At 58.0% G+C, this 12,852-nt stretch overlaps 1 protein-coding gene across 2 annotated transcripts in view; it reads left to right on the top strand.

Annotated features, from left to right (window-relative positions):
• The window catches only part of INPP5B (inositol polyphosphate-5-phosphatase B), a 48,156-nt gene extending 41,257 nt beyond the window's left edge, over positions 1 to 6,899 (top strand). For both annotated transcript variants that reach the window (XM_078880295.1, XM_078880294.1), the window contains exons 16-19: positions 53 to 137; positions 1,105 to 1,232; positions 2,455 to 2,566; positions 3,684 to 6,899. In XM_078880295.1, coding sequence (XP_078736421.1) covers positions 53 to 137; positions 1,105 to 1,232; positions 2,455 to 2,566; positions 3,684 to 3,802 — 444 coding nt within the window. In that variant the 3' untranslated portion in view covers positions 3,803 to 6,899. The remainder of the gene's footprint in view (positions 1 to 52; positions 138 to 1,104; positions 1,233 to 2,454; positions 2,567 to 3,683) is intronic.
• Positions 6,900 to 12,852: the final 5,953 nt, after the last annotated feature.

Raw genomic sequence — 12,852 nt, 5'->3', positions numbered from 1 at the left:
GGTTGTGGTCTATGTCACATGGTGATGGTTGTGGTGGTGGTTGTGGTGGCAGGAGGACCTATTTCAGCAGCCAGGGCTGCATGCGGAGATGGAGGAGATCCGAGACGCCCTGGACACGGGGTTCCCGGAGAAACTTCGTATCCTCTCTACAGCTACACCCACACAGCTACACACACACACAGCTACACACACACAGCTACACCCACACAGCTACACCCACACAGCTACACACACACAGCTACACCCACACAGCTACACAAAGACAAAGTTCCCCTGTATAGCCTGTAACAGACTGTAGGGGCAAGTGATGTTAGCGAGCATCTATGAAGGCCGGAACGGTACACGAGGGGGTGGGTGACCAGCACCACGCCCGACCGCCTTTGTCTCCCCAGTGGCGATGTTTACACACCACACTGGGTACCCATTTGAGGCTGAGTCGACCTAGGGGAGGCTCAGGACCGGTTCAGATAATCGTCACTGGTGTTGGCCGTGAGCGGGAATCGAACCCGGGTCGCTAGGTTCATAGCGCAGCGTGCTAACCGCCACACCACCGCTCCCCTACACACACTGACACACACACACTGACACAAACACACAGTGACACACACACACTGACACGCACACACTGACACGCACACACTGACACGCACACACTGACACGCACACACTGACACACTCGCTACGCAGGCACCGCGATCCACAGTAGAACGCCGCAGGCCCCAGAACCCCCCCCCCCCCACACCGCCCCAACCTTGACCGCCCCAACCTTGACCGCCCCAACCTTGACCGCCCCAACCTTGACCGCCCCAAGCTTGACCGCCCCAAGCTTGACCGCCCCAAGCTTGACCGCCCCAACCTTGACCGCCCCAACCTTGACCGCCCCAACCTTGACCGCCCCAACCTTGACCGCCCCAACCTTGACCGCCCCAACCTTGACCGCCCCAACCTTGACCGCCCCAACCTTGACCGCCCCAACCTTGACCGCCCCAACCTTGACCGCCCCAACCTTGACCGCCCAAACCTTGACCGCCCCAACCTTGACCGCCCCAACCTTGACCGCCCCAAGCTTGACCGCCCCAACCTTGACCGCCCCGTCGCTCCCAGCCGGCAGCAACCACTCGGTGGCCGAGGCGCTGCTCATCTTCCTGGAGGCGCTGCCCGAGCCGGTGGTCTGCTACGAGCTCTACTCGCGCTGCCTCGACGCCTCCGCCAGCTACGCGCAGAGCAAGCAGGTTCGCTGGGCGCGAGGGGGGCCGGGTTGGGGGTGGAGCAGGGTGGGGGGGGGGTTCACCCCCCCCCCCACCCCGCACCCCCCCCATGAGTTACCATCGCGAACGTTAATCACGGAGCGCTGTGGCCGCTGTGGTTCTCGTGGCGCTTGCGGGGCGATCGCCACTCGGGAGGCCCCCGTTGTGATCGTTTGACAGTGGGGAGGCGACGATTGCCGCGGCGTGGTCACGGTGGACTAGGCCTCTAGGGGCACCTCCAAGGGGACTCGGTGCCTGGCCTGCGAGCGGACGTTGATTGCTGCTGCTGTGTCCGTGTGTCTGTGATTCCAGACCGAGTCATTTGCAGTGTAATTTTTCAAATGTGTAAAATTTTGATTCGTGAAGTTTGCACGCGATGGCCGACCACTCGTTTCGAATGCCGTCCTGGTGGGCGTTTCATGTCCACCGTGAGGCGCCTGGTCCCTTGCGCACGGTTCACCAGGGCGGCCTGCCGCAGCCAAACCACGAACGGGCTTCTTCATGGAAGCCGTTGGGTCTCAGAGTCGATGGGTCTGGAACCCGGTGCGATCGCCGTGGCTGGGCGGCCAATGAACTTCGGATGGGAACCCCCGGGCTCATTGCAGAGTCTCTGACCTCAAGGCACCCTAAGGGGAGGAGGGAGGGGGGGGCCTCTCCAATGTCCATGGGTATGAAGCGTGGACGTGAGTGTGCCTCTCCAGACGCTGCGAGACGCTTCACTCAGGCCTACCGCAGGCTTCCCCACCAGCGTCCATGGTGGCCGCCGTGCCGCTCCCCGCTCGGGGACGGCCAAGTTTGCCCGACGGAGTTTAAACCTCCGCGGATTTGGCTCTGAGTCACTCGCGTAGCTCACCTGAACCTCCTGGCTCCTCAACCTAACTCGCCCCTGGCTCACTCACTCTGACTCACCTTGACTCACCTTGACCCACCTCACTCACTCTGACTCACTCTGACTCACCTTGACCCACCTTGACCCACCTTGACTCACCTTGACCCACCTTGACTCACTCTGACTCACCTTGACTCACTCTGACTCACTCTGACTCACCTTGACCCACCTTGACTCACCTTGACCCACCTTGACCCACCTTGACCCACCTTGACTCACTCTGACTCACCTTGACCCACCTTGACTCACTCTGACTCACCTTGACTCACCTTGACCCACCTTGACCCACCTTGACCCACCCGTGCCCCTCTCTGGCAGGAGCTCTCGCGCCTGCCCGGGTGCCATGGTGGTGCGTTCCACTACCTGGCCGCGTTCCTTCGCGAGCTGCTCAAGCACTCGGACGCCAACCACACGGACGCTCGCATGCTGGGTGAGGGGTCGCTCACCACACGCTCACCACACGCTCACCACTCACCACACGCTCACCACACGCTCACCACACGCTCACCACTCACCACACGCTCCCCACACGCTCCACACACACCACTCGCCACACGCTCAACGCTCACCACACGCTCACCACTCACCACACGCTCACCACACGCTCACCACTCACCACACGCTCCCCACACGCTCCACACACACCACTCGCCACACGCTCAACGCTCACCACACGCTGACCACACGCTCCACACTCACCACTCACCACACGCTCACCACTCACCACACGCTCACCACACGCTCCACACTCACCACTCACCACACGCTCACCACTCACCACACGCTCACCACACGCTCCACACACACCGCTCACCACTCACCACACGCTCACCACACGCTCCACACACACCACTCACCACACGCTCACCACTCACCACACGCTCACCACACGCTCCACACACACCACTCACCACACGCTCACCACTCACCACACGCTCACCACACGCTCACCACACGCTCACCACTCACCACACGCTCACCACTCACCACACGCTCACCACTCACCACACGCTCCCCACACGCTCCACACACACCACTCACCACACGCTCACCACTCACCACACGCTCACCACACGCTCACCACTCACCACACGCTCCCCACACGCTCCACACACACCACTCACCACACGCTCACCACTCACCACACGCTCACCACACGCTCCACACACACCACTCACCACACGCTCACCACTCACCACACGCTCACCACACGCTCCACACACACCACTCACCACACGCTCACCACTCACCACACGCTCACCACACGCTCCACACACACCACTCGCCACACGCTCACCACTCACCACACGCTCACCACACGCTCCACACACACCACTCGCCACACGCTCACCACTCACCACACGCTCACAACACGCTCCACACACACTGCTCACCACACGCTCACCACTCACCACTCGCTCAGACTCCCGGAGTGCCGGCGACGTTATGACGCGCCTCGCGGAAGACCGATCGCTTTCCGCCCCTCTCACCCTCGCGGTCCCCCCTGTGCCCCCCACGTTGATTCCCCATTACCCCCCCCTGCCCAGCCTCGGTGTTTGGTTCGGTGCTGCTCCGCCCGCCGCCCAACCGGCGCCGCCTCCCGGACGACCGCAGGAAGCACATCGCCTTCATGCAGCACTTCCTCTTGCACGACGACAGCAGCTGATTGGCCGCCGCCGCGGGTCACGTGACTCCGGCGGCCATGTTGCTGCCCCCCCCCACTTCGCACCGGTGTCCGACCTTGTGGGGCGGGGCGGGGCGGGGTTGGTGGTTGGTGGTAGGAGGTTGGTGGTGCGAGGTCAGGGTTCAGGAAGAGGTTAAATTATAACGAGATTGGGTTTGTGAATGCTGGCGGTGGACGGGGGGGGGGGTGGTGGGGGCTGGTAAGGGAGTGGGGTAGCAGTGGTTAGCATCAGTGCTCGGAGTCGTGGTAAATGTGTGTCCTCGAAATGACGTGTGTGGGTATCGCGTTAACGACGGTGACAATCGTGACAATGATCTCTGCATTTACATGGCAAGTCCGTCGTTGCTTCGGCAACTCCAAGCGCCTTGCGTCACAGCTCCTCTGTCACTCTCAAAGCATCAGCTGTTCCCCGTGGGAGACAAATGTGACATCGGCACGTGGCGTGCAAAATTGGGCGTTAGTCTGCCGGTAGAGGTGGGAGGGGGCATGATTGCTGCTGTGTGCTCAATCTAAGAGGTGATTTCTTTGAATTTAGCAAATTGCAGGTCTCTCACTTGGCCACGTTTTACAACCCAGCGACGCTGGGTTGGTCGGCGGAGCTGCGTTGGGACGCTCTCCCACGCCACGCGGTCCCAGTTGTAGCCCCGGTCCGAGTCATTTCGCTGCATCGAGTCATCGGTGCTCATCACCCGTTTGCAGCCTTGCAGAGCCATTGCTGTGGCAGCGGGGGCGAGTCTTTCCACGGGACAGCCGCTGTTGATCTTTCACAAAAAATCGGTTCTCATTTCTATTGACCCCCAGAGAGATAGGCGCGATCAAGTCGACAGCCTGGGTTTGAACTCGCAACGTTCCGCTTGCGAGGCGCTCGCTCTACCGCTAAGCCGGATAAGTACAGTGACCAGTGTAGCAGTGGATTAGCACGGTAGCTAGTGTAACAGTGGATGGAGCATCCACAGCGGTGATGTTAAAATCAGTGTCGGTAACATTAATTTAACCTTCATGGAGGTAGCGGGGTTTGGGTAAATAACGAACAAAGCAGGGCAGCGCCACCCTCGAGTGAACCCGGTGTTTTGAGGACACACTCTCGTACCAGCCACTGTTATAGGATGAAGGGTAAGGGCTGATGTGTGGGTTAGGGCCGGAGAGGGGAGCGAGATGAAAGGGGAGAGAGGTTGGAGAGAGAGAGAGAGTGTGGAGGAGGAGGGGGGGGAGTTGGGAAAGTGCAGGTCCATGGAGTGTCTCGAGAACGGCGAGTCGGGTGAGCTTCTAGTTGATCTGAGTGACGTGCTCTCGGTGGGACGTAGTGACCGTCAATCACCTGCGCTCATTACTCCGTTCGTTGCTCACATTTGATGGGGTCTCCATGGGTCGTGCGAGGAGGGCTGCAGGAGTGACAGTTCAGTGGGCGGTTGCATCTCCGCGTGTCTCCTGTGTCTCCCCCCCATGTCCACTCATCTCCCCGTGTCTTCCCGCGTCTTCCCATGTCTCCAAATGTCTCCCCATGTCTCCCCATGTCTCTCCTTCTCCCCGCATCTATCCACGTCTCCACGTATCTTCCAGCGTCTCTCCGCGTTTTCCTGCGTCTCCCCGTGTCTCGGTGCACATCGCCACATCTTCCTGCACCACACCACATCTCCCACGTGTGTCCTCACTCCTCCCCGTCTCCCCCCGCGTGTCTCCCCACGCGTCTCGCTGCGTTTCTCCGTTTATCCGCCCGTGTCTCCGCGCGCCTCTCCACTTCTCCCCGTGCCTCCGCGTGTTTTTAACATGGACGTGGTTTTTATCCAGCTGCATAAACTAATGGGGTTTGGGGTTGGGGGGTGGCTAGGGTTATGGTTGGGGTCACGGTGATTCCCACGCCGCCACCGTCGCCGCCGCGGTCTCGCGCGTTTGGGTATTTTCCAGGGCGATCCTCGAGGAGAATGATTCGTAATCATGGACCCGGCGTCACCGACGCCGATCGTTCGGCAGCGTAGTCCTGCGGGAGGCTCTCGGAGCAAGACACGGGGGTGCGTTTGAGACGACGTGGCTCGTTGGATGGACGATATATCCGAGGGGGTGATTGTAAAGCACGTTGTTGACCCCCTGTGAGCTGGGGCGAGGATTATAACCCCCTCCCCTCGGCCACAGCTCTTCCACACACTTCAACTAAGGTCCCTACCGCCTCGGCTACAGCTCCCGTCCCTTCCTCTCGGCTAGAGCTTCACGCGGATAAACTAGACGTCCTGCCGTCCTACCCCGTGACCAACAGCTCCTTCGCATGGAGAAACGAAGCCTCCTCTCCCGTCGGCCGTAACTCGTGTCTATCGCCCTTCGTCCTATTTTGCCGGCTACAGCTCCGCAGCGAGAGCCGTTGGTCGTCGTCACCAAAGAAAGCGAGAGAGGAGAGGTGGTGGTGGTGGTGGTGGAGCTCTGGCCGTGCGTCACGAGCCGCCCCGCAGTGGCGCTAGTCGCGCCGCGGCTTTGATCGTCATTGCCGGCTCGCGACCGCTTTGTCCGCATCCGCACGACCAGTTGCGTGCGCGAGGACATTCTTGCACGGCACGCTCGGGATCGTAACGGCCGATCGCAGCTCGTGAGTCGCGTGCCGTGTGTAGCGCGCGACCCGCTCGAAACCGCCGGGCAGATCGACCGCACCGCGTGAAAGTCGAGTCTGGCCTGAACAGTCGGTTGCCTGCAACCGACTGTTCAACTGGGTTGTAACTAATTTTGGAGCTTTCTGGGTTGTAACTGGTTGTGGAGACGTTCACGTGGGCAGGTTGGGAGTCCCACCACAGGCGAGCGGTCACAGCCGTGTGGCTGAGCGAACCACGTGTCGGAGTTGGGTTTGTGTAACCAGGCGAGAACTCGAGAGACCGAGGATCGAGGCTCATTCGAGTCCACATCTCTGCTGTGAGCAACCTGTTTGCGAAGACGACCACGTGGAAGGGATGGAGTTGCATGCGACGGGTTTGTGTGTGTGGACTGGGCTGTAACCCCCCCCTCTTCCCCGTGCACACTGCAATAATAACAATGACAGCGGTGTTGTTTTAATGATTATGGCCTAGCCCGAAATGAAGTCACAGTCTATATTATATTATATGTGTACGTGTGTGTGTGTCACTCTATGATAAAGGTCTCATACGTGTCTATCCATCCAACCTGCCGATGCCGCACGTATGTGTGTGTTTAATGTGTGATTGTGTTGTGCGAACTAGTGTGCTTCATGGTGTAACGTCGTGAGGATAGTGTGTGAGGCGTGGTGCGATGGTGGATGTGGTGAGGTTAATGTGTGTGTGAGTAGCGGTGTATGTTGAGGCTGAGTGAAATGGTACAAGAGGTTGTTGAGCTGAGTGGACTTGCCAATGACTGGTACCAGCTGTGTCAAGATCGGCCTTTGTGGAGGAGGCTCGAAAGGACGCTTCTGGGCAGTTGGAGGCAGTCGCCTTCCAACAACAACGGAGGGCGGAGGAGCGACGCTCACAACGAGCAGAGCGGCGGGCGGATAAACGCAGCAAGTGAGCACAGTAGGGGGCACAGGTGGTACATTAGCCAGTCATCTCAGTCATCTCAGTCGGTCAACCCATGGCACCTCGGTCTGTCCCGTGACCTGCCAGCGGGCGTCCGACACTTCACATGGCCTCAACGTGCACATAGCCTGGCACAAGCACCGTGGTGACGTCACCGTCCCTTGTGGCGAATGGCGGTTGTTGTTGAGGCTGATGTGAGTGAGTAGGGGGTGTGTAAGCCTGCTTGTGTGTGTAGTTAGAGTAGTGGGGGGCTGGTAACCCCTCCACATTCGCACACCTCTTTTTTTCTAAACCAAGTTCCATGGTGGAAATAACCAACTAACTCAGCTTGCGCTAGAGGCTCACCGGGGGTACAGTTGTGTTCACGACCGTTTGCTGGCCTAACCACAATTTGCAGAGCCAGACTGTACTCATTGGTTCTTTCGGTAAAGTCACTAATGTAGAAATAAAATATAAATAAATCACAATTAAAATATAAAATAAATCACGACGTTTCGAAAGCAACACAAGCGCTCGCCATCAGGCGAAAATGGGGCAAAACATAGCGAGGGAACACAGGAACATCACACGCAGAGCACACAGAGAACGGCAAACTGCACGGAGGCAAATACAGCAAGAAGATGGAGAGACACGAACTCAACAAACCTTAGAAACATAATGCGATGCAAACCAGTCGGCCAACAGCACAGTTAGACACTAACCTGGTTGACCACGTATTTCAAAAGACTGCTACATGTTGTGTTCATCTTCTGGGCTGAACATACCAACGTGGGACTGAGGACGAGGACTCGTGAACAGACACGAGGTACAAGGTAGCAGAGATACATACACAGAGAAGACACAGAGGGACAAGCAGAGCAACACCACACCAAGAGACATACACACATGGAGAGGCACACAGAAAGATGCCCGGAGGGATAACGTACAGGAACTTATATAGGCTGTAGAGGTGAGGGAAGGGAAGGGGCGGAGAGAAGGACCAATGCAGGCAACAAATCGTGGGAAACGACAACGGAGACACCAACCACGGTAAACGAAGACGAAGCAAAATTACAACAAGCAGAGATACATACACAGAGAAGGCAACACAGGGAAAGTTGTTTTGGACATAATTGTAAGGACAACCTCCCCGTAGAGGTGGATTAATCTAGAATTGAAGCAGGAAATCACTGAGGTTTGCCACGTGGGATGTCCAAATGCTCGCTGCAGAGGAGAGGCTGCCATTCCTCTGTTGGGAGCTGGACCGCTACCACTTGGACCCCTCTGTGGCATACAGGAGGCCCGGTGGACTGGTTTGGTTCCAATTACTATGAAGGGTGGACAATTCTCCACTTGGGATAGGAAATTGCTAAACAACAGTGGCACGTCGTCTGAACAAACATAACAAGATTGAGGCAAGATGTGGGAAGCTGTAAGGCCCAGGCTGTTGTGGGCTTGCCTCCTCATCAGGAATGGTGGTGGTGGCTTACGCACCAACAGGAGCTGAACATCGGTGGAGGGATGCAGACAAGGCTGATGAGTCGGATGTCTTCTATGACCTGTCCCAGATGTTTGCTAAAGTGGCCCTATGGGATAGTTATCTTGTCGGTGACTTTTAAAACCCGAGTGAGTCATGATGTAAGCACGAGGGCCAGAGGGATTGAAAGGCATAGGCCAGATCAGCTCAATAACAACAGTAGGAGGCTGCTAGACTTCTGTGCAGCCCATGGGTTTGTAATTACCAACATGCTGTTCTGGCATCGGCGCATCCATATGTAGTGGGTCCCACGGAGACGCATACTGTAATCTGGAGGCACCACGTTTATTATACAGCCCAACAGGGCTACTACTTTAACGTTACAGCGGTTTAACTAGACCCCAACCGGGTCACTACGTAACTGGGTCAGGACGGTAACTCTTCCTGACGCACATAACCTCAAATACCATCTAAACGGACGACCGAAGAGCGGAGAGACGTAACACGGTGAGTCCACTCTTCCAAACAACCACGGTCGCTCCGCCCCCATCCCTCTTGTCCTCTCGAGTGTGGCCTCGCTCCGCCTCCGGCCACGCCCCCTACTCGATCTCTCCAGAAGGAACCGGGGCCAGCGTCACATGTCCCTCAAGCCCCCTTTTCGGACCCCCTTGCTACTCCGTGTCGGTCGTTCATGTGCCCTCTCTCCGTTCAACGGGACCATGCCCTCTAGGGCCCGCTTCCCTGCCATATTTTCGCCGGTGCCAGAGAGAGGCACGTGACCTAAGCAGTCGTGAACCTAGATGCCATAGAAACTATTTACATCTCTACACACACAACATCATGGATGCATGCCAGGTCCAAGCAAGAACATCTGCTGGACCACGTGATGGCAGAGCAAATGTAGGCCCATGTACTTCGCACCAGGGCCTACCATGGAGCTGATCTGCCCACTGACCATCGGCTTGTCATGTGTAAGTTGTGCCTACCACTATTTCACTGGTGGTAAGCGTTCATCTAGAGACCCGCTTGAACACAATAGCCTGGTATCGCTGACGAAGGTTACAAGTGAGATAGTTCATCATCACTCGCAGCTGGGGTTGGCTGCATTGGGTACATGGTGCAGCCTTCAACAAAGCCCCTCGCTGATGGAGGAGGCGTTCCAGCTCGATGGAAGAATGCAGCAGGCTCCCTCCCACCGTCTACAACATCGCACGTCCAAGATTGAGGAGGCCTATACCGCAGCCTGCGCTGGGAGGTAACTTGCAGTGCCACACCCATCACCATCCAACCCCCAAGGACTGGCTCGCTGGTTTTGTTGAGCATCTCTGTGAGATCTTGGAGGAGGGGAAACCCCCACAGTTCAAATATCGCGGGGCATTGTGGGGGTTGACCTCGCCGGTGCCACCATGCCTCAAATATTGGAGGAAGTAGCCACTCTGTGAGCTGTTCGCGAATGTGCCAACCATTTTTGGAAGTGTAAAGGGTGATCCAGAGGCCCCGAGATCAGGTAAAAAAACCGTCGACCTGACATGACCTCAAGTGAACTGCTGAGGGAGAGTGGCATTTTTTGTGCAGACTGCCTAGGTGACCATAACAACCATCTGGACCACAGGATGGGTTCCGCAGGATTGTAAGCATGCCCTGGTGGTCCCCATTTTTTTTATCCTTCACGTACAAACCATTTACTTAATCTACTTCATTGGAATTTACTCTTGTCCGTCTGCTACAGCAGCAGTGCAAGGAATTTCAACAAGACCATAACATTTCGGATGTATTGGCCTGATCGAGTCCTACAATACCACAACTAGGCCAGGGATGTGGGTTCGTCTTTGTGCTTTTCTAGTCCCTGACCTTCTGCTTATAATCATTAAGGACCTTCATGATGGTGGGCAGGCCTGGGCAAAGCTGCGTGGCCGGGAGTCGGATCCATTTTCTGTTTACCCTGGAGTGCGACAGAGATATTCTCTGCCCCCCCCTACACTATTGAACATAATCTTTGACCACGAAGCTCAATAAGCTTTTCACGGATGTACCAGTGGAATTTCCATCTGGTACGGTTACAATGAGAGGCTGAACGATGCCCGGGTGCAGTCAAGGGATGGTTCCCTCTTAGCCAACCATGATATGTATGCAGATGATCTGTTAATTGCTGCCCACTAAGTAGGATTTGTAGACTGCTGCTGAACCTGGAACGTGCTGATAAGAGGTGGGGCCTTACCATCAGCCCCAGAAAAACAATGCACCTGCCTGGGTATTTAATGTCCTCAAATGACGCTCTCCCTCCACTCCTCTCCTTCCATTGGTGGGGTAGCTGTGGAGAGAGTGGAGAGTTTCCCATATCTGGGCAGTGTGTTTATGACCAGCTCCGGTTTGACAGCAGAGGTTTCGCTCCGAATCAGTCGAGCGGCATTATCGTTTCATCGGCTGCGTAACGCTTCTGTGTGGAAGCTTCCTGGTCTGTCGCTCCATATGAAGCTGCCGCGGCCAAGCCATCCCTTCTCTATGCTTGCGAAACGTGGACTCCCTCCCCCCTCTTCCCCAATGGAACATACCTGGGCAGTGTGCTCAATTGATAGCCTATTGGGGTACATAGCCTGGTACAAGCACCGTGGTGACACCACCACTAAGTGGCGAACGGCGTTTGTTATGTGGCTTCGTGGTCTCGCGGAGCCCTGCATATGTACAGGATGTAGTAACCGCACTCTAACATTATACACACACCACAAACATGATGCCGTATTCATGTAATCGCGCACGGCCGATATGAATATTCTCATTGTGCATAATTCATATGGAGATCGCGTCACTCGCTGCCCGTGATGGTATTCAGTGAGCCGTCACGTCACACCGTCTCCCACCAGCCCCCACGGGTTCGGGGCACGGTTCGAATTCAGAGTCGCGCGCGCGAGTCTCAAAGGCTGCCTCACGGCAGCGGTGAGGAGTGGGGTGAGGAGTGGGGAGGGGGGTGAGGAGTGGGGAGGGGGGGTGAGGAGTGGGGAGGGGGGTGAGGAGTGGGGAGGGGGGTGAGGAGTGGGGAGGGGGATGAGGAGTGGGGAGGGGGGTGAGGAGTGGGGAGGGGGGTGAGGAGTGGGGAGGGGGGGTGAGGAGTGGGGAGGGGGGTGAGGAGTGGGGAGGGGGGTGAGGAGTGGGGAGGGGGGTGAGGAGTGGGGAGGGGGGTGAGGAGTGGGGAGGGGGGTGAGGAGTGGGGAGGGGGGTGAGGAGTGGGGAGGGGGGTGAGGAGTGGGGAGGGGGGTGAGGAGTGGGGAGGGGGGTGAGGAGTGGGGAGGGGGGTGAGGAGTGGGGAGGGGGGGTGAGGAGTGGGGAGGGGGGTGAGGAGTGGGGAGGGGGGTGAGGAGTGGGGAGGGGGGTGAGGAGTGGGGAGGGGGGTGACGCTCCGAGATCCGCACAGACGGATGCTACGGTGGTCCATTGCTGTGCTTGCTACCTCGCAGCCCCAAGCCGAGCGATCAACACGTGCGGCGCGGAAAGCCTCCCCATCCATCACGGCGAAAAGACGGATCGAGCCACGGGGGGGGGGGGGGGGGTCGGCGTGGGTGATTGTCTCGTTAGGGGACGCTAATCGCTCCATTATTAAATGGCCGAGGCCGCGTGGCGCGTGGCCCGAAAATTCATTTCCCGTCGGCCCGGGGTGGAGGCGGGGGGGGTCACGAGACCCGCGGCTCGCTCGCTTCGCTCTCCAATTAACGCCTCCCTAATGGCCAGGACCCCCCCCACCCCCACCCCCACCCCACCCCCCACCCCACCCCCACCCCACCCCACCCCCCACCCCACCCCCACCCCACCCCCACCCCCACCCCACCCCACTCTCCACGAGCAGCAGATCCAGCGGCAGCAGCAGCAGCCTGGCTCGGGGCGGCAACTGGGACGCGTTGAAGTGCGGGGCGCTGGGGAGTTTGGTGAGAGGCGACCTCGTGAGATATGGATCCTAATTAGCTCACCCCCCGCCCCACCCCCCGCCCCACCCCCCCCCGCCTCTCCTCTCCTGGGGGAATCCCCAAGGGGGGAGGGGGAATCCGCTCCCTTAATTGCTTCCGCCCGAGATGAAT

This window comes from Lampetra fluviatilis, chromosome 57 (genome assembly GCF_964198595.1).
Source record: "Lampetra fluviatilis chromosome 57, kcLamFluv1.1, whole genome shotgun sequence".
NCBI classification, from domain to species: domain Eukaryota; kingdom Metazoa; phylum Chordata; class Hyperoartia; order Petromyzontiformes; family Petromyzontidae; genus Lampetra; species Lampetra fluviatilis.
This window is presented reverse-complemented; position numbering and strand designations above follow the sequence as displayed.